The 21,955-nt window shown below is 38.9% G+C and overlaps 1 protein-coding gene across 1 annotated transcript; it reads left to right on the top strand.

The window, feature by feature from the left end:
- The first annotated feature begins 1,026 nt into the window (after positions 1-1,026).
- Positions 1,027-21,833, top strand: ar (androgen receptor). Its single transcript, XM_069146772.1, has 8 exons — positions 1,027-2,180; positions 6,773-6,924; positions 7,260-7,376; positions 12,996-13,274; positions 14,945-15,089; positions 19,572-19,702; positions 20,885-21,036; positions 21,559-21,833. The coding sequence occupies exons 1-8, from the start codon at positions 1,027-1,029 to the stop codon at positions 21,715-21,717; spliced, it is 2,289 nt and encodes a 762-aa protein (XP_069002873.1). The 3' UTR covers positions 21,718-21,833.
- Positions 21,834-21,955: the final 122 nt, after the last annotated feature.

Below are 21,955 nucleotides of genomic sequence, written 5' to 3'. Positions count from 1 at the left end.
CAAACATCAAAGTAAAATAACAAACAACATTTTTTTTTAGGTGGAAGGTTAAGTTAAAAAAATTCAGAGGAAAACAGGGTTTTAGTCATTCAACACCCGGGACGGCACTTTGTCAAAAGTACATTATGAGATATAATGATGAATATCATGATGATATCACATGAATTCTTGATGGATTTTATTTAAAAACAATCATATGATCAATAAATTTGGAGCTGCAAAATCAGATGTTATTGAGAAGTTCCTCTTTAATATGTGGAAAGATTACAACTGCAGAGCAATCCTGAGTAAATACATCTGCAGTCTGTGTATGTAGCTCTACTGACAGGTTTATTATGTATGTAGGCTGGATATTATTGGGTGTGCCATCTGAATTATCTAAATGGCTCAGTAAATGGCACCAAATCCAAAAACTGAATTATTGCAGCAGGCAAACTTTGGATTGGAAATTTGGAAATTATAAATCGTGTTTTAATTGACACAAGACTTCCTTTTCATTTTACTTCTTTACAAGATATAAAAAGTAAATAGACATGTGACTCGAGGAAATTGCTTAAAATCTCTGTGATTCCATAACAATGTAATACACACATGCAAGTCTAAAATAACAACAGGCACAGTACAATAATACATAATAGGAAGTTTGTTTTGAATAGAGACAACTTGACATAATTATGTTAGTGTAGTAACCAAAATACTTATGCTTATAAATGTATTGCTGGATTCATCAAAATGCATTATTTAGCGCCCTGTTTGTATTTCACTGGGGGAAAGGGATGTTGTTGACGGACACAGAAGTCCTTTCCTGGAATCATTTTTAAGCCCACCGAACTTGAGCGCCTCTGACTCTGAACATCTCAGTTTAGGAGGAGTTTGTGACTCCTGTAGCTCTGCTAGGACCTTTTTACCAAAACGTTTTTCACAACGTGAGAGTTGGGCTGAGCAGGAACAGCCACTGGGACCTGCCGGGGGAGACTTTTGCCTTGCAAACTCCGGTTTCCTGGCCAAGTAAACACTTTGTAGGAAATGAGCCAAACTAGCCGACAGTTATCTTGTACCAGAATTTGGCCAGGGGGTAAGAAAATAATGGCAGGCGACGCTGAGAGCGCTCCCAGCATGGCGCTAAAGACTGAGGAAAGTCAGGTATATTTCTTTAAAAACGCACCTGGAATCGATGCTGGTAGGCTGAAAGAGCCCGAGAATGCAAACATTTACGGACACATGAATCCACACGCCTCTGACATGGAGAAACACTCCTGTCAGACAGCTGCTACTCCTCAGGAGTTGTTAAACGCTGGCTGCCGTGTGGGCGACAGTCGCTCCTTTTCTGCCTGCGCCACCATCTCAGAAACAGCGAGGGAACTCTGCAAAGCTGTGTCCGTTTCGCTGGGTTTGGCCATGGAGTCCAGTGACACAAGCGAAGGAGATGCCGCGTTCCCCCCGTGTGCCGCAAACGACCAAATGCGCGCGGAGTATTTATTCGGAGTGGAAGCCGTGCCGCTGAGCTGCCCCGGAGCCCAGCCTGCCGTTACCGACTACAGGTGTCCCGACCGAGATGAGCGGACGCTGAACGGCCACAAGCAACTGGTGAAAATGCTCAAAGGTTCCGATCCCGCTGCGGCTTTTCAACACCTCACCTCCACTCGGACATCTTTGAGTGCGCAAAACTTCACACTGTGCAAGGCTGATGACATAACTTTGAAAGAGATAGATCATCTGGACACAGCCCGCGCTACCTCTTGCCCGTATGCCCCAACTTCGCCAGACAACTTGGCACACTTCGGCCACACGGTAACAGAGAGTCCGTTCCGAGCCTACAATCCCCCCAACGAAGCGGGGGACTTCGGGGACGTCGCGGACAACAAGTCTGGTGGTTTTCAGCCTGAACAATACAGCGTCAAAGTCAAGTCTGAGGACAATGAGTGTGCAGGGGCGTCGTGGGGCAGTAATTACACCTTCAACGACAAGTACAACTCTCCGTTTTGGGGTTCGAGGCAGTGCATGAATGCGCACAGCAGCGGAGCCAACAACACCGCGTTCATATGCAATCCATACGAGAGGAGCGTCATGCGTCCTGAGCAGTGGTACCCTGGCGGGATGCTGAGGACGCCCTATCCCAACTCCAACTACGTGAAAAGTGAAGTCGGTGAATGGCTGGATGTCGCCTATAACGACACAAGGTAAGCAATGAGAGGTTAATAATAATAATAATAATAATAATAATAATAATAATAATAATAATAATAATAATAACAATAATAATAATAATATCCTATATATGTATCCTAAATAGTCATGTAGTCAAAAAGCTGAGATAATATTTAGGGAATTAAAAATACTGCGTTTGTTCTGACTTCTAGAAAATAGGTGCAAAACAAAATTTGAGCCTTATTTCAAGCATATATTTAAATTTGACCACAGTGTGACCTTACTATGATCCAATACGTGAGGGCTGAGGGTGTCCTATCGCTCATCTAAGAGTTTTTTTGGCCAAGTGTAGTTTGATAATCCACTGGGAAGATTTCTGAATGCAAGACTATTATAAAATGTCAAAAATCAATCATCTAAAGATTACAAGTATTTATTCTTTTAAATTACAAGCCAAATGGCAAACTGATTTTTTTTTTTTTTTTTAAATATTCACATTTTCCCTTGCATATAGAACATTTTTATTTGAAGATTTTATCTGTCTACTTAATATACAGGCAGTGTAAAACTGAATGGGAGCGCATTTTTACATACATATGTTGAAATCCATTTGGTTGCATACCTGGCATTTCAGATAGAGCAACACAGATTCAGTTAGTTAAATATTTTTCTATTTTAAATTTGCTTAAGGAGTGAAAGTAACCTTATGAGACTATACAAAATAAATGAGAACAATGTTGTTTTAGCAAAACTTTGTAGTTCTGACGATAGTTTTTTTTTAGAATCTTGACAATCATAAAGCATGTATTTAAAATGACAAAAATAGTCTTTAACATTTTAACATTTTGCTAAAATACTATTTATGAATAAGATGTGATTATTTTCTTTAATGAACTTTCTAAATACACTAAATGAAAAAAAACTATCTCTAATTGTTATTTGTCTTCTAATAACTGATATATTAATTTCGTAAATCAATCAGATGTGATTACACAGAATCAAATTACAGCAAAGAAACTCTGCTTGCCTTTTTTTTGAGTGGAAATGACTCCTGATAATTTCGTGACAATTGTGATAATTTTATATATGTTTCCAAAGGTCTTTACATGGTCTTTTCTATGTGTGTATGTGTGTGTAAAATGACTCTACACTTTAGAACCTAAACCTACATCTACTTGGTCTCTCCAGTCTTGAGTTTGGCCCTGAGTAATAGAGGGGACGCAGCGTGGACATGTTGACTGACAGTCATGGTATCATACGCCAGACAACAGTTTCGTGCAGCTGATGTCATCAGCCGTTCTGTGACTGCCAGCGAGCTGACTGGGGTGAATGATTGAGAGCACTGTCTGACAGCCATGTCTCTGGCTGTTAGAGTTCAGGACACGAATAACTAGCATACAGTAACTGCGTGTGGAGTGTAATGGATTATTAAACCAAGAACAGGAGTGTAGGGGAGAGCAGAGATCAATGGCGTTCTCAAATGTGAGGACAGTGAAACCAGCTTCCCATCACCGCTGGGAGAAGGTGCAGCAGCGGGGTCCGCCCAGCCAATATCTGCCTTGAATCGAAAAGATATGCCAGGTGCATGCTGTTTTAGTTTCACGGTTCTTCGCCTTCGTTGAGTATTTCGACTGCAGAGGGCGACAGGAAACATGTAAATCTACCGAAACATGTCTCCAGTCTGACCCAAACTTGGTTCAGACAGGGTTGTGTGGGAAGTTTAGACTACTTGGGCAATGAGACTCCCCTAAATTCGCAAGACTTTGCCCAAGTCTCGAAGCTCGTTCCAAAAAATCAGGCTTACTGATGTTTTACCCAGCAGAAGGATTTCATTTCCCTTCAGAGTTCGTCCCATCTTTACATAATGCAGCTATTTTCATTTAAATATTGTTTCCGTTTAGAGTGGTTTGCGCTGATTCACTTGCCTTATCACAGGGAGATGTTTTGCAAGCAATGAATGGAAGACTTTTCGAATGTAGGAAATATATTGGAAAAAAAAGCTTAAATAAATAAACAACAAAAGCTCCTGTAAACACACTTGCCTTATTATTAGTCACAGGGAGATGTTTTGCAAGCAATGAATGGAAGACTTTTTGAATGTAGGAAATATATTGGAAAAAAGCTAAAATAAATAAACAACAAAAGCTCCTGTAAACACACTCAGCCTTTGGTTAGCAATTGCAGCACTGATCTGCTGTTCATTTGCAACAAGCTGATCTCCGCTGAACTTCTTCTTCTTGCCAAATTGCTAAAACGTCTGTCACACAGTGAATGAGCACCTGTTGCTTAGCCTCTTGTTCCTGCTCCTGAGTTACTGTAGGCCTTCACTGACTGAATGTTTGCCTTAATGTCATTTGCTGAAAAAATACAGTGCATTAGATGGACACATATGTTGCGTTTATTTGTGCTATAAGCATGTGGAACACGTCTCAGAAAACATGAGTGGGTTCTTGTTTGGGCTGTGCGGGACAGTAAGCTGGCACAGCTGGCTGAGGATACACACTGGGGCAGACAGTGTGCAGTTGGAGCTCGGTTCAGTTCTGGGAATGCGGTTGAGGGACTGGCAAGACCTGTCTGTCCACATCGGGTCAGTGCCGCCTAAAGACAAAAACACAACATTTTAAGTGTGTTATTTCTCTGTAGTTAAAAATAGTTGAACATCAGCTTGTGACACTGCCTTTTTTTTTTATTATTACTTTTGTTTACAATTTCCTGCACTTTGCACCTGGTTTCCATTTTTAGACGAAGAGGGAATTTCCTGGAATTATTCCACAAAAAAAGTTAAGACGATCATCTTGAATTTATAACCATTATAAGAATCACATGAACAAGTGCCAAATGGATCATTTGGAACCAGCCATTAGAAGAATTTTAAAGGGGTTGTGGCAGAGGCAGAGTGAGAACTAGACGTCACATGGCTCACATCTGGACTTTGTTCCATGTGTTGAATATCCAGAGTGGTGAGAGAGCAATGTGAGCATAAACTGCAGCGACAGACGTGGAGGCTACAGCTGAGAAACATTGACACGTGATTGTATTGGTGCACTTACAGTAAATGGCCTCAGTCTACAATTGGGCATGAAATACATTATGATTGACCACTGTGTCTGTCAAGGAGGAAGTGACCTCACAGCTGAGTAAAAACAGATTTCTAAACATCAGAGTGAATACACAAAATGAGGCAAATAAACTGAAACAAACTGAAACAACTTTGTGTATTTCAAACAGCCTGATCCACAACCATGCAAAAAAATATCACTAATGTGCCCCAGCAAGTTAAACATAGGAGACACAGAGGTGGGAATAATTCTAATACTCTGCTTCAGTAATCAAACAGCATTGTGCATGGACAAGAGCTTGAATTAGGTTTTGGTGATCTTTATAGTTAGAAAACACCAGACTACTGAAGACTACCCTTTATTTTGTATATAAAAAAAATTGGGGAGCTGTTTGGTACAGTGTGGTTCAGTAATGGTCAATTGTAAATGGAAAGAAAAAAAGGGTTTTAGGGATATTGAATGTGTATCTGTGCTTCTTTTTTTTTTGTGGTGTACTTTTGCAGTACAATTAATCCTGTTAATATAAAGAGTATATACTCCAAAGGTGTGAGTAAACCTGAAGATGACAAATTTAGCTACTTAAGTATTTGCAGAAGTGATAAGAAGATGACAGAATAATTAGTATTCATGACTGTATGTCAATAATACCCTTAAGCCACACAAGCTGAAAAGTAAGAATAAATGCTTATATTCTCAAACTCTGACTACGATTAAATTCTTGCATTTAAAAAGTTCACCTAAGGTAACATAAACACTGTATGTAGTGAGATGTCTTTAATGTGTACAGCCTTACTCCTGAACAACACCAGAATCATCCAGTAAAACAAGGAAGCTCCAGGCCACAGGACTATTTAGTACCTTGCTTGACAAAGCACTTATGAGTTTGTCTTGCAAGTTCAGTTTCCCTACTAAAATGAAAAATTGTGTCTTAATGTCCTCAAAATTAAATCAGGACACAGTTGGAGGCTCTTCAGTCGAGCTTCATCCTTGTCTCTTTTACACCGAGCCTCCATATCTAAGTTGCAGGTCACTGAGGCAACGTTATGTCTGAGTCTTCTCCAATCTCTCTGTGTTCAAGGCTGCAGCTCCCCCCCCCCACCCACCACCCCCACCCCCACACACGCACACACGCACACACACACACACACACACACACACACACACACACACACACACACACACACACACACACACACACACACACACACACACTCTGGCTACAGTTTGGGTGCTTCAGTCCTTCCCACACCTTCATAAGTCCTTACACTCTGCCCTCCTTAAATAACACACACACACACACACACACACACACACACACACACACACACACACACACACACACACACACACACACACACACACACACACACAGACTATAGTTCTGGAGAATGAAGAGTAAGTATGTAGTGTTAAGACTTTGGACAACACAGAGGTTTTGCTGTGGCGTATGATGTTAGGTTTTATCTGTCTGATGGTCTATTAGTTTCACAACACAATAGTCACAGTGACCACAAAATGTTGAAAATTGGTTTCCTACAAGTGGTGTTTTGTGTGTTTGACTGCAGGTTCGAGGCTGGCAGAGAGCACATGTTCCCCATGGACTTCTTCTTCCCCCCACAGAGGACGTGCCTGATCTGTTCAGACGAGGCGTCAGGCTGCCACTACGGAGCGCTCACCTGCGGCAGCTGCAAGGTTTTCTTCAAAAGAGCTGCAGAAGGTAAAAACCTCAAAAGGTCCGTGTCGGGTTCTGAGTTCGGCACCCGCCCCTTTTGAGGTGTATGCTGACGACACATTAATTAAGATAATTTTCCGATTGATCAGTTAAACCAGTTTTCTTTGATTCCAGTTGGAATGATGATTATAATACTTTTACATTTTCAGTAACGCCCTGTGATGGACTGGCAACCTGTCCAGGGTGTACCCTGCCTTTGCCCATAGTGAGCTGGGATAGGCTCCAGCCCCCCCGTGACCCTGTTCAGGATAAAGCGGGTATAGATAATGGATGGATGGATGGATTTTCAGTAACCGGTTGTTTCTCTGTTTCTCATGTAGGCAAACAGAAATACCTGTGTGCAAGCAAAAACGACTGCACTATTGATAAGCTGAGAAGAAAGAATTGCCCTTCGTGTCGGCTGAGGAAGTGCTTTGAAGCTGGAATGACTCTCGGAGGTGGGATAGATGAATGCACTAAAACATGTTTTTGAAAGAAGAATTTGCATTTATTCATTTTAGGGCTGCAACGATCAGTCAATTAACCAATTAGTTGATTGAAAGAAAATCGGTAACAATTTTTTTTAATTGAGTCATCATTTGGAGCAATTTTGTATAAGAAATTGCTAAAAATCTTAGATTCCAGCTTATTACATGTTTTTTACATTTGGTTCCTTTAGTCCCCCATGATAATGAAATAAATATCTGGTTGACATTTTGCTCCATTATCTGACATTTTAAAGACCAAACAGCTTATTGTTTAATTGAGAAAATAATGAACAGATCAATTGATAATGTTGCAGCCCTAATAATTTGATCCTGCTGTTTATTTATTAGAATTACTAACCACTGACTATTTTATTCGTAGTACGTGAAGGCATCAGTTGCATTTCCCTTCAGATATGGCTGTGAACAGTATGAATAATATATATATACATGCAGTATGGACCATTGCAAACAGCGTGCACCACATACTAAATGAACAAAGCACACTACAGAGAAAGTGAAGTCCTAAAAGTGAAACTATTAATGGCTTTCCAAGACCAAGTACTTTATTCTCTCAACACTGCACATCTTAGCTGGCTGTCTTCAATTGCAGCATCACCACAATAGGGGATGTTACTGATAATCAAGCCCCTGACTGAGCTGCCATGCAATTTAGACCTCTTCCATTCACTTCTCCTTACTGTCAGCCAGACTTGCTCGTCATATTAGGCTGTAAAGATTGACATGTAGTGGGCTAATTTTAGTCCCGCGTTCAATTTTCACTCTCTCCCATTTTCTCATGCCGTTAACGGTGAAAATTGTACTGGAAGCACAAAGCTGACATGAGACATGTGAATTAAAGCAGCAGACATGCTGGTAATTTTGCCACCAGTCACTGACAAACCCATGGAGAGAAAATGCGATCTAATGCTGTGATTGTGAGTAGAAAGGCACACCTTTTCTGCTCGTGGCTTAAAAGATCCTTTCACTTATGTTCTCATCGTAGACATGTAATTCCCTCCCAGCATTTCACGGGGAAATTCATGGCAATAATCTGTGGAAGTGGAAGCAGAAAAATTTGACATGTGGTCTTATTATCCCAGTGGTCTTTTAACTCAAAACTCTAAGAAAAGGAGACTTCTAATTTGACCAATTGGATTTTAACTCATTTATTACCACATTATAAAAATATTGACAGGTATATCTATTAAATTATACTGTATCATCAGATCATATTGTTTGTTTCTCTCCTTGTAGTTTGGAAGGTTTGCAGAGAAGCAATGAATCTCTCACTTGAATGTTTGGAATCTGTTCAAAACCGAAGCATAGCTGTCATTATTGCTCGGAGGTTTGATGTATTACAATTTGAATTCCATATCATTTCTGGAATGTTAATTACACCCACAAATAGAAGCCGAGCAGGGACAGTACTTTAGCCAAACAATGATCGCAGTTGCATTTTGCAGCAACCTGAAAGAAGCTCAGTGCCCGCCTTCGCCTCTCATGTTTCACCCGTACAACTTGTTTAGCTCATTTCATGCAACAATGAAATTTCTTGCACGAGAGAATCCTCCTTTACAATCTAGTGTTAAGTTTTATTTTGAATTTTGAATCATAGGATGAGCAGCCGTAATCTGTAAAGATAATTATTTTGACAGTAGTATAAATCACTCATCCATCCACGTCAAGGAAGCTGCCAAATCTGCCTTTGCCTCCAGTAACTTCCTCTAATTTCTCCATGGGGGGTCCCAGAGTGTTTGCGATCCAGGTGGGAGGTCTTGTCCCAGATGGTTCTGCCTAAAGAAAGGACGATGCAAAGGAGCAGGAACTCAATGATGAGGCCCTCCTGAATTGACTCTTTGCACGGAGGAGTCGCAATTAGCAGTAGATCATAAAACTAATCATGTCATAAGAAGATAATAGTGGAGTCATAAAAAGATTATATATTTATATTACAAAGTAATTTGTAGTTGAAATTAAATATGGTGTAATACAAAGCAAGGTGACAACTGATGATCACTGTAATGATTTTTTGATTCTTGATCATGTTTGGTGTTAATTGATCTAAATGCTGGAAAATAGTCAAAAAATAACTATCATACTCAAATCCAGTCCAAAGAGACATTTTGTTTTGTCAAATCAACACTCAAAAGCTCAAAGGTTTTTACAATATCATAAAATCATCACATTGGAGAAGCACGAACAGGAACCCCAAACAAGTAGCCAGTTTATTTTCTGTCAATCAACTAATCAAATGATCATCCCAGATTCAGTGTAATAAATGATTTAGGTCTTATTAAGGGAACATTTGGATGAAAGAAAGCCTTATTGGGATAATAAAAGAGTAATACTGTTTAGTCACATGACAATATTAGAGTCTGATATTAATTACGAAAAAGTTAAATTATATTATTCTCAGGAATACCGTCAAATGTATATAATTTCTCACACAAAAACACAGTCTACAGGAGAAACAAGTACACGTGGCACAGAACACAGTACAGTAGTAATAAGTAGTAATTACAAGGAGATAATAAACATTTCAGTGGAATTAAGCAGCAGCAGGTTTTGCATTTTCAAGATCTTTCTTGTCAATTTTACATTAAAACTATATGTGTGTTTCCGAATACAAGTTCTGGCCTGTGATCGTTAGTCTCAAGTTATAATTAAACAGGATTATATTTTTTTGCTTTTCCAAGCACTGAGCCATTGTTTTTTACTCTGTAATGTGGTTACAGTCTGTCAGTATTTAGAGTAATATAATTATAAATTAGAGAGAATGATTCAGCCCGGAAGTTTGTGCAATTTTGACACCCTCCTCCTCCACCTCCAATATTAATCAGACTATTATTGTATTGATGTAACCGGATATTTTGAGGACAATAATCGACTGATGCCTTGTTGTCATCAAATTAGCACTGAAGTTTTGCTCCAGAATTACCCTCACGTTTTTATCTTTATTATCTTATTTTTGCCATATATAAACCCAATGCAAAACAATTGTATTGCACCAATTACCTTGTAATTATAAACCCTAGTTTTATCTTTTTATAAAGAGTTCTCATGTAAACTGCTAATATGTCATTGAATATAACTTTATTTACAATGACCCTGTTTTTATAAGAATCGTCTTTTGGGATTGTGCCTGATATCAAGTAAAGGGATCTGTGAGGTTGACAAGTGACAGGTGATTTGTCAGGTTCTATCACGTAATGCTATAATGACACCTACAACCTGGACACCAAAGTGAGAGCAAAGTGGGATCTGCAAAGTCACACATTACACAAAGGCATTTCAAAAGGGAAGAAAAGGTGCTAAACTGACCTTTGCAATCAAGTAACCTAAAAAGACGGACGGGATAACGATATGATTGTAATGACGACCTGACTGGTAACGGCACAGAGAAAACTGAACGAAAAAATGTGAGTCTACTGAGTAGAAAATGGGCAATAAATTTCATGTGTGCAATTTTGATTTGAGGGAAAATTGGCTTGTAATGGATAAGTCTGCAGCTCATTCACTGCAGGTCAGTTTCAGCTGGAAACAAAGGAGCTGATGCTAGAGCTCAGTCTCCAGGTCGACCCATACACCAAAATCTGAATGCAAACAGTTTGACAACATTTTGACCAATTAAATGTTCTCCTGGACTAAAACTGTGAGCGCAACAAAGACTCGAGCCTCAATAATTTTTTTGGGCGTCTTAGTATGTTTATATTGGCTTCAGCTCAAGTATGGAGATGTTAAGGTTAGCTCAACCCAACCTATTTACACTGCACTCTGCAAAGATCAGATGCCTGCCTGTGTCACAGACGAGGATCACAAGGAGGAACTTTTAATTAACCATTTTTATTTGAAATGTTTGTAATTGGATCAGGAATGGAAATGTGAAACTTACAAATTATCCGTCTTATATAATCTGCCATTTTCTTTCAACCTTGCTACTTTTCAGAGAGACTTAAGTCGTGTCTATAACTGGAAATTCAATATTTATCAAACTGAACTGAAGAACAGGCCCACAGTTTTAATGAGACATTTTCTACATAGTCACTTTAACTGAGTCAATAGTGATAAAATAGATTAAAAAAATAAGAAGTTTCCTCTTATTTTTATTCTGTTTTTTTTCCTCTTATAGCCACAAAAGATTCATTGTTAAAGAATTAGATCATAAACTTATGCGTGTTTTAAAGATCTTTAAAATAGACAAACAGCAGAAGTGTCTGTTCCTCAGTGCAGTCGGCACAACTGTCATTGTGAAATAACAGGCTGAGCTGAATTTTAACTGTTCGATGCTGCATTCCTTGTGGAAAAAGAACAGGCAGTGATTGACTGTAGTAAATGATTGGTCTTCAAACTGGTTAAAGAACTAAATGTATTCAGCAGCTGTTTAGCAGAATATAATTATTTCATCGCTATTGCATTGTTGCTCACTATACATGGCGGTCTACTCTACCAAATCAAGAATCCTACTTCAATTTAGTTTAAGTGCACGCTCTTATATGGAGCAGCTGCTGCAGGATTTTCAGCATTTTAGAGGGAGAGGAATAGCAGCTTTAAAAATTCATCAAAATTGGGAACCAGGGATTTTTGTTTAACATATAGTATTTGTTGTTATTGATTCTGTTGTATCTAAACCCTAGATGATTGTCGTGCGTTAACAAACGCAAATGTAATGCAAATATGCATGCTTTTTTTTTCGCTTTACAGTTAAAAAATATATTTTTAGAAGAGTGCAAAGGCGAAAGAAAAAGAAAAAAAAATAATGTCTGCTTCCACTTTGCCAGTAAGGACATGATGATGGTAGGCCTTTTCCATGAGATGAGGCTCATCTGTTCCGAGAGTTCTCTTTCAAATGGAATATGATTCAATATCTTTAAAGCTATTAGTAGATCAGTATTGAGTATTGTTGGGTAAAATTAATATTTCCCTTAAAAAGCTTACTTAAAACCCGCAGTTGCGGTATGAGTAATTTCTAACAGATGATTTGGAAAGCAGAAACGTATTAACTCTCAGCACAGTGGTTGTGTTCTGATGATGGTTTGCAAAGTGTTTTCCCCCGATGGTCAAAAGACAGAACAGTCATTGTGTAAATGTTCCAATTGTCATAGAATTTAATTGATTTTAAATAAATTATCCAGAGCTGATGGATAACCAAATCTATAATTGTGTTAATTTTAAATGGTATTATCGAATCATCTGTTCATTCTCCACATCCGAGATAGACAAACTGAGTCCAACTGTGCAACAAAGAATCTTAGTCAAAGTCAATCATGTTAGACACAAATGTTTGGAAACAACAGCTGGATTCATCAGTTAAACTAATGTGTTGAAACTAAACTGAGGGGATTGAACTTTCAATTTTTGGAGAGCAGTTCACTGTGCAAAAAAATATTATTTGATTGTTAGTCTCATTTGACTGTTGAGTGTCATTTGCAAAAGACATGCAGCTCAGGTGGACTGGAGGCTGAACCTGCCTTTCTTCTTAACTAGCTTTGTGATACATTAGTATAAACATTAAATATCACAGCTTAAATTGTGACCTTAGAAGACATTAACAGATTTCAATTTTTTTTTTCTTTTTTCTGTTGTTTGTAGCTCGTAAGCTGAAGAAGATTGGACAACAAAAAAACCCAGAGGAGGACCATCCTGTTCAGGATCCAGCAGAGGCTATTCAGAACTTCTCTCCTAAATCAGGTCTGAGCTTCAACTCCCAGGTGGTCTTCCTCAACATCCTGGAGTCCATTGAGCCTGAGGTGGTGAATGCAGGACACGACTGCGGCCAGCCAGACTCAGCCGCCACACTGCTCACCAGCCTCAACGAGCTGGGAGAGAGACAACTGGTCAAAGTGGTCAAGTGGGCGAAAGGACTGCCAGGTGAGACACTGGTTGAAGCAGTGCTGATTTATGTAACAGAGGAATACAATGTCAAAGTTCATTCATTTTAAGTCACTTATGTTCGCCTGATAAATGTATGTTCTTGAATTCACTCTCCTTTTTGCTCCATTTTATTCTCTACCAACTACTGAAATGTGTGAGGTCTTTGGTTCGTTGTGCTCACTGCTCGACGCTAACTGTCTGTCTGCAATTTGTTGCTGGGCAGGTTGTCCACTGGGTTTATGAGAGCTTTTTCACCGAAAAACAGCTAAATGTTGTGTGAAAACAGTATTAATGAGAGCAGCGAGGGAATCAAACCGAAACAATGTGCTAATGAATGCTAAAGTGCTCCGTAGAACTGAGGTGATAATGTCTGTGGCTTTGAGAACTAGTTATCTGATCAATTGTTGAGGTAAAAAACATACTGATTATAGCAGTTTCAAATATGTATTAGAGTCCAAATAATGACTATGAGCTATCAAACACAACGCAGTGAAACAGCTCCATTGTTAATTTTTTGAGCTGCGACTTCTGACCTGTCTTCCCTTTTGTCAGACAGAAAAAATGTAACATGAGAAAATAAGGAAAACATGGAAAAACTAACCAGAAGGACCGCAGCTCAATTATTTCCCAACAAAAATGTAAATAGAAAAAGTATTTATGTCACAGACATGGTTTAAAAAAAACAAAAAAACAGAATGTTTTCATAATTTTGCATATAATAATCTATGACAGAGATCTGAGGAATCTGAAATATGTGTCACAGATGCCTGTTTGATGATTATGATTTTATAGCTGAATCCAGAGTCGACCTTAAGGGTGTTAAAAGTTGCAGACGGCGTGCCTCTGATTATGGCATCTGTGGTCAGCTTGAATTCAAGTTCAAATGGATTCCAAACATGAGCAGTTTTCACTGTGAAATAAAGAGTCACAATTTATATAAAATCTTCAAAGGACATGAACCTTTTCATTCTGACAACACCCAAGTGTGTTGCCTTTTGTTGGAGGAATTAAATTGGTTGCCAATTTTCTGTCTGAGAACAAGAGATAAGTTACAGAAACTGACAAATTTGACAGGGGCTGTCAATTATTTATTTTGTCTTTTAATTGTTTTAATTTCCTTTTCAGTTAATATTCAAAGGAGATTTTCCCGGCAGTGGTGCCTGGTGGGGTCCCTGGCCTCAGCCCAGGGTTATAATCCCACCATTAAGTCATTCCTTCATTCATTGCCCAGGCCACACCCTTGTAGGAGATTAGCAAGTGGGAGGGCACATCTCATTCTGAGCGGCTCGTTGAAAGGGAATCAGTGCATTGGGGTTCACCATTTTTATTATCCTTTTTTACCATTTAAAAAAAATAAATAAATAAATTCCAATCTAGTTATATGTTAATCCTACAGATAAAATGTATAGTTAAAAAGTAGAGCCCCTGAAATCAATCCCTGAGGAACCCCACAAGTTATTGTAGAATATTTTAAAAGATGATGAGACTACACGAGACAAACCAATTAAATCAGTTTCAGAATAGCCCGTGCGTTGCTGGGTTGATTTTAGGTGATTATCAATTTAACATTATGTTCAGGTAATATAAAAATGTATACGAATTCATGTTTCTATTCGTACAAAATATCCCATGTTGTGTCATACCTGTTCTTCAATCTTTGTTTTTAGGTTTTAGAAATCTCCATATGGACGACCAGATGACTGTCATCCAACAGTCTTGGATGGGGGTGATGGTGTTTGCCTTGGGATGGAGATCCTATAAGAATGTCAATGGCAGGATGCTTTACTTTGCCCCAGACCTTGTGTTCAATGAGTAAGTACAGCTCTAAATTTTTCCATTCAATTATGTTCTCTAAAAGGTTTCAATTTGAGGGTGTGCTCCTCTTTGTTTTGAGAGATCACCCCCAGTGAGCAAGCTGGTGCTCTCATTTGTCTTTCTCTTTCCGTCGTTCTTACATTTCCCTTCCTGTTCACGCTCAAACACAAAGACATATCCACAATTTTAAAAATGTACAGCAGAAATGGTTGCAGGCTTTTTAGTAGCCTGTCCATCCAAGTTCCTCCTAAAGTGATCTTTTGTTACCGTGAAATTAAAGTGCGGTACATTTTTCAGCATTCAAACTCTCCCGGCCCTGAGGCATGAAATTTATTCAGATCTGAATATTCCAGACAATAATCGTGGTAAGGTCTGTATGAGTGTTAGTGGGGAATACTAATGGTTACAAAATCTAAATTCTTATTAAGTTCCATCAAATGTTTACTGCAACAGACATGTAGAAGTAGATGATATTTAGTCAAATCTGGTGACATACAAGATATTTTACACATTATGTTAAACGTTATACGACAAATCCAGTAACAGCACAGCTGTATTCCCATGCATCAATTATTTTTCCACAGACCTAAACAAACACTGTACATTTACAAATGCATGGGTCTAACCATCTTAAACACATTTAAGTATGCAATTTACTAAAATCAAAATGTGTTGATTTCACACATTTTGAGAACTGAGAAATAAACATAAAAAAACAGCGTTTGTATCAAATTTTCAGAATGACAGAACAGACTTATGATTATGGCCAGTTTTGGAAAGGCCAAAAAACTTGTATTATGATTTGGGCAACATCTGTTCCTGCTGCATATCAAATTCAGTTGTAATGAGTCCAATTGTGCAGTTGTAGAAAAAGCCAGGGTCTTGATGAAAAAGAGCATTTGTGCTCAGCAAACTTGCACTGAATAAACAAAGATTTTTCTTTTTTAGAATAAAAACAAATTATTCAAACTATCCAAACACCCAGGTGTCAGGAAATATGATGATTAAAAAGTGCATGAATAGAAAATAGTGTTTCACATTGAGGCCACTATTCAAAAGCCCAACTTCCAAAATAGCACATTAAGTGATTTACGTTTAATTATATGTCAAATTGAGCTGTTAGACAGCTCTATAGCTTCTGTTTGGTGTACGACAACCAAACTGGATCATATGATAGATGAGGAGGTCCATCAGTGTAATGTGGTTATTGGTTTATCTTTCCTTCAGAGCATTGTATTTGCCAGTTTTTCTATTTCAATTCTATTTGTGACACTAGCACATAAAAAAGTAATTGTGTGTACTCTACTATTTTTGTGTCTTTTTTTCAGAGTGCGGTTAATGAAAATGTTGAGAGCCAGTGCATTACGAGAGTGTAATTAAAAGCCCATCCAACAATTTAGACTGACACTTCCATGAAGTTGACAGACAGGAGAAAAACAATGGTCAAAATTGAATCAGCAGAGGCAGAAATCTTGACTTTTAGTTTTAAGAATGGCCCTTTTTTTTTTTTTTACCTCCACCATAGAGGTTATGTTTTCGGTGTGGTTTGTTTGTTTGCTTGTTTGTTTGTCAGAAAGATAACGAAAAAACTACCGGCCTTATATTCCTGAAACTTGGCGGAGAAGTGTACAATTGGTCAAGGAAGAACTCATTAAATGGGATCCAAATCACAGGGTGGATCCACAGATTATTTTTCTCTTTCAATAAAAATGCGAGATAAAAATGACAGTCAAAACTTAGCGAAACTCAAAAATAATTGAAAACTCTAAGTAGAACAAAATTAACTTGAAGGAGTCTTGAAAGAAAAGGGAAGAGGATTAAAATGAATCTACAAGAAAACTAAAACGAATTTGAATCTGAGTGAATCTAAGTGAATCTCAATGAATCTAAGTGAATCTGCATGATCAGCTCGAGTCTCCCTCTTTTAAGGTGAAGAGGCTGGTCAAGGATCAGGGTGTTGAATTTCACCTTATCGATACCCTGTCTCAGGGGGAGAGGAGGGGTGTCATGAGGAGGGGTGACTTGAGGGCTCACGTTTAGCACGATTTGATTCAAACTATGTATAAAGGAAGTCCCTTATTTCACTTCACCAACGTAAGATGAGATATATCATTACAACACAGATCACATTTTAAACGATAATGTCATTCTACCTAATTACTCAGATAGAGAGGTGAAGGAGGGCGGCGAAGAGTGAGAGAGAGGGGTGAGAGACAGAGGAGTAGAGAAAGTGTCCGCATATTCACGTAAAGTCATAGTTTGCGATACAGAACACTTTCTGTCAATGTCACACTGTTAGCAGAATCATCAGAGTACATTATAGCAGGGTATATAGTTAGGAATCACAAAGTCCATATTTTGTTCTTATAGTTCGTGAGTTTTTCGTGGCGTATGACCACATGAGGGAGACGTGGATCTTCGAGGTGGTCAATCCTGGTGGTCATCTGGCGTTTAACAAAAGTTCACATCCTATAGGGATGTGGGGGTGAAGTCAGCTTGATGGGTCCTTCTCAGGTCACAGAGATAACGGGTGAGGAGATGTGGTTCTGGCACTTTGTGAAGGATACTTCAAAGCGGGTTCACTACAAGTTTGTCCTTTACAAGTGGTTGAAACCTCAATACAGTCGTCGTAACTGGAGACTGAATTAAGGGTTGACTGGATGATTGTCGGTTCTTCCTCGCAAAAAGTGTAGGTGTACTTACTGTATATACTTCAACTCCAAAAAAACAAAAAAACAACGATCATTGCAGACATACAGTTTAATGGTTTAAAATGGGTATGAAATGATAGCAGCATACAGACAGTAGCTGCTGGTATAACTGACCTTTAGGGAAATATTATGATATTGTGATATTTTGCCAAGAGTTAGATAAAAAAAGATTGATAATACCACTCTCACAGCTATGCAGTAAACACAAGAAAGCAGCTTGTAAAGGTACAGCAAGCAACTAGATACCTTATCTTAGTTTAGCGTAAAGACTGAAAATTTACAGGAAAAGCTCAGTGAACTACCATTTTTTTTAACTTAATAAATGAATTAAACCACAGCCTGATAATTAGGGAGCTTTGTAGGTGCTGGTGGGTGTATTTTGATACCACTTGAAAGTGCTGGGCAGGCCTCCACTGCCCCCGTTTCTCGTCTTTACGGTAAGCTAAGCGACTGCTCACGACCATTATTTACCTCACAAACATGCGAGTGGTATTAATCCTCTTTTTTAATCCCGGAAAGAATGTCGATAGGCATGTTTCCAAACATACAAAGCTATTATTATAATTAAGTTGATATTGTGCAGACTGTCTGATTTTTTTAGGTGTGTCTGTTGTGTGTCAGAGCTCAGTGTCAATACACAAAATATCACCATGCACTTACCAGGACTGTCAATTGTCATACTATGAATTGCAATTAAAGATTTAATTGTTTTTTTTTCTATCGATTTTATGCCACTGTTGTAGTATAAACTTAGTCCTAGTATAATAAAACCCATTATGAAGAAAAGGGAGCCATTTGTTGGTTGTGATGTCGGCCTTTGCAACTTAATCTATGATGTTATTGTCAATAGATAAGTCGGATTTGTTATATAGCACAGTAAAACACAACAGGGGTTGACCAAAGTGCCAAAAACAGCGAGATAGACTTGAATAATAGATGCTCACTGAAACAGCTGGTGGTGATAATTTGCCACTGATGTCCCATTAAATAATAGCCTCAGGGAGCACAAAGAGATGACGTCATTAAAAGAGCACCAGTCAAACCTCAAACGGTTGAAGTAATGACGGAAATGTCGGGCCGGACGTTTACTAGACCTTACATCTCTTGCATTTATTCCAGTTTATAGCTTTTTTAGTTTACCAAGAAACAATAATTGTAGTATACGCTGGCCTGTGCAGTATATAACTGCATATCTGAAACTTCATTTCCAGAGACTTAAAAAAATTTCAGCTCCATTTCATATCTAATTCTTTCAATTTGAGCTCTTTTGGTGACATCTAATTCCCAAAATGTACTTCATTTCACCTTTATCTTCTCAGCACAAGAATGTGAATATGTTACAAACTATTTCCTGATTCATAATAAAGGCAGAATCATCTCATGTTGGAAGAGATGGAAAACTTTGATGAGAATGTCCTTGGTCACAGATCGTTCCGACATGGTGAACATTAAATATCCAATCATCTCTTGCCAAGAACTTTGAGCCAACAATGGATGAGGGTGATTCAGAGTTGTGTTTTTAACATCCTGCTCCAGATGTCAAAGATTACATATCAGAAATCTCTATATGTATATAATGTATTTCAGAGTCAGTGTCCCTGTTACACCAGTGATAGATATGGATTTAACCTCTGACATTCTTTCCTCTTCAGCAATCATTCGTTACAGAATACATTTCCAAGTTGTAAAGCAATTTATCCTTCACTTTTTAGGATTTGAATATTTCCATTTGTCTCAATTTCTCATCCTGACCTTTTTTCATTTGCAGACATCGAATGCACATTTCCACCATGTATGAGCACTGCATGCGGATGAGACATCTTTCACAGGAGTTTGTGCTGCTGCAGATCACCCAGGAAGAGTTCCTTTGCATGAAGGCTTTGCTCCTCTTCAGCATTAGTAAGTACATTGAACATCTGAGACAGTTCCTGTTGCACACGAACGGAGCTCAGCACCGTGCCCTGCATAAAGCAGGTAGAAGCAAAACCCTTTGTAAATTATAGGTGTTCGTGTGCATTTGTGATTTCTACATAGACTTGAGTAGAGAGCTTACAACAAATGTTTTGTCAAACTTTGGAAATTGGCAACAGAGACACTTGAAGTGCTTCAGTGTTTTGAGTGACGTTTGCGTTTCAAGAGATAAAGCAGGTAGAAGCAAAACCCTTTGTAAATTATAGGTGTTCGTGTGCATTTGTGATTTCTACATAGACTTGAGTAGAGAGCTTACAACAAATGTTTTGTCAAACTTTGGAAATTGGCAACAGAGACACTTGAAGTGCTTCAGTGTTTTGAGTGACGTTTGCGTTTCAAGAGGGGCAGAACGTCACGGTCCATGACGGAAGAGGGCGCGTCAGGTCAGGAGCACAACCAAGTGGGATTTCTTTGACATTCGCAGGGTTGTTCACCAAAGATTTGTCCCCCAGGGTCAGACTGTCAACACCGAGTTCTACTGTGAGGCTCTGAAACGTCTGAAGGTTAACATTCGGTGCAAACGACCTGAACTGTACCGTGATGGCACTTTGGCTCTCCTTACCAGCAGCAACACAATCATCACTCCCCACTTAACCTACTCACTGGATTTGGCTTGCTTCTTTCTGTTCCCCAAAAATGTGACTCAAAATTCGATGTGCTCAAGTTTCAGGTTCGTGGGGAAATCAACAAATATGCTCGTATTAGTCGTCACAAGAAGGCGTGTAACTCGGGTGCTGGTGCCGATCAAACAGTTATAGCTTCCCTTTGCTCCGTGCACACCACCGTGCTGCGCTCTTCTCATGCACAAGCAGCAACCAGCAGTGACATCACCCATTGGTTTGTGAACTGCCGTTATGAAGCCTTGAGTTTGACTCTTTGGCCGTCGCCATTTAGTTGAGACCGGTTTGGAGCCAGAAGTAACCATATTTGGATGAGCTAAGGAAGAGCAAGCGGTGGATCTGACTCGATCTGATTGGAAACACCAAATTATCACATTGGCCTCACTTTTCAGACCTGGAAGCTACGTCTCTGAACTTTTTAATCACATCTCTAACAGTCAGAAATTGATCAGCTAAGCATGAATGCTAAACAGATTTTTGTTCTGTCCAGTTCCAGTTGAAGGTCTGAAGAGTCAGAAGTACTTCGATGAACTGCGTCTCACCTACATCAATGAACTCGATCGCCTCATCAACTATCAGATGATGACAAATTGCCCTCAGAGGTTCTACCGGCTCACACGACTCCTGGACTCTCTGCAGATGGTGAGACACCTTGCTGCTAATCAGTCCCCAGTTTACTATTGTTACATGCACACATTCCTTCTCCCACCAGACGGAAAAGACAGGACCTTGGCTTCGCTGTAAAAGTTTCTAAAAAGCCAAAGTTGTCTGAACACGTGGGTTCAGTTTACCAAACTTGACAAACTGGAAAAACGACTGTAATAACATCACACTGAAACATTTCTTGGCAACACGTGCAATTAAGTCAGGGGATGTTAAATTAACAATAGCCCATTAAAAAAAAATGTATGCATTAAGGCCAGGACAAGCAGAATAGGATACCTCAACTGTATTTTAGAGTAGAAAAAAAGCCTAATGGACAAGTTCACTTTGATTTAGACGCTCTAAATTTTAAGCCTGACCATCTGTTTTAGGAAAGCGCTTTAGCTGGGTGTATAACATATGTTTTCATGACTCATGTTTCCTGAGTTGCTGTTAATGCACTTTGTGTAATAAATTTCTTTCACATAATGTCATCTACTTGTGTCTTCTCTTCTGTTTCAGACTGTAAAGAAGCTGCATCAGTTTACATTTGACCTGTTTGTCCAGGCTCAGTCGCTCCCCACGAAGGTCAGCTTCCCAGAGATGATTGGAGAAATAATCTCAGTACATGTACCAAAGATCCTGGCAGGTTTGGCTAAACCAATCTTGTTTCACAAGTAGAAGGAGGCTTTTTTTTATTTTTTATTTTTTATCAAACAGTGACTCATCTTTGCTGCCTCCACAAACTTTAACAAAGGCTTCGAACTGTTTCCTCACATCTTCAATCTGATTGCTTTTAACCCTGTCCTGCAATCATTATTTTATTCCTCAAGTTTTTTTTCCCCCTTTTAGCCATAATTTAGATTGTTTTTTCAGCACAGTTAAAGCTTTTATCTGAGCTGTTGACAACTCTGCTGTT

This window comes from Embiotoca jacksoni, unplaced genomic scaffold, assembly GCF_022577435.1.
Source record: "Embiotoca jacksoni isolate LCO1_2020_lvr unplaced genomic scaffold, fEmbJac1.0.p SCAF_13, whole genome shotgun sequence".
In the NCBI taxonomy this organism is placed as follows: domain Eukaryota; kingdom Metazoa; phylum Chordata; class Actinopteri; family Embiotocidae; genus Embiotoca; species Embiotoca jacksoni.
This window is presented reverse-complemented; position numbering and strand designations above follow the sequence as displayed.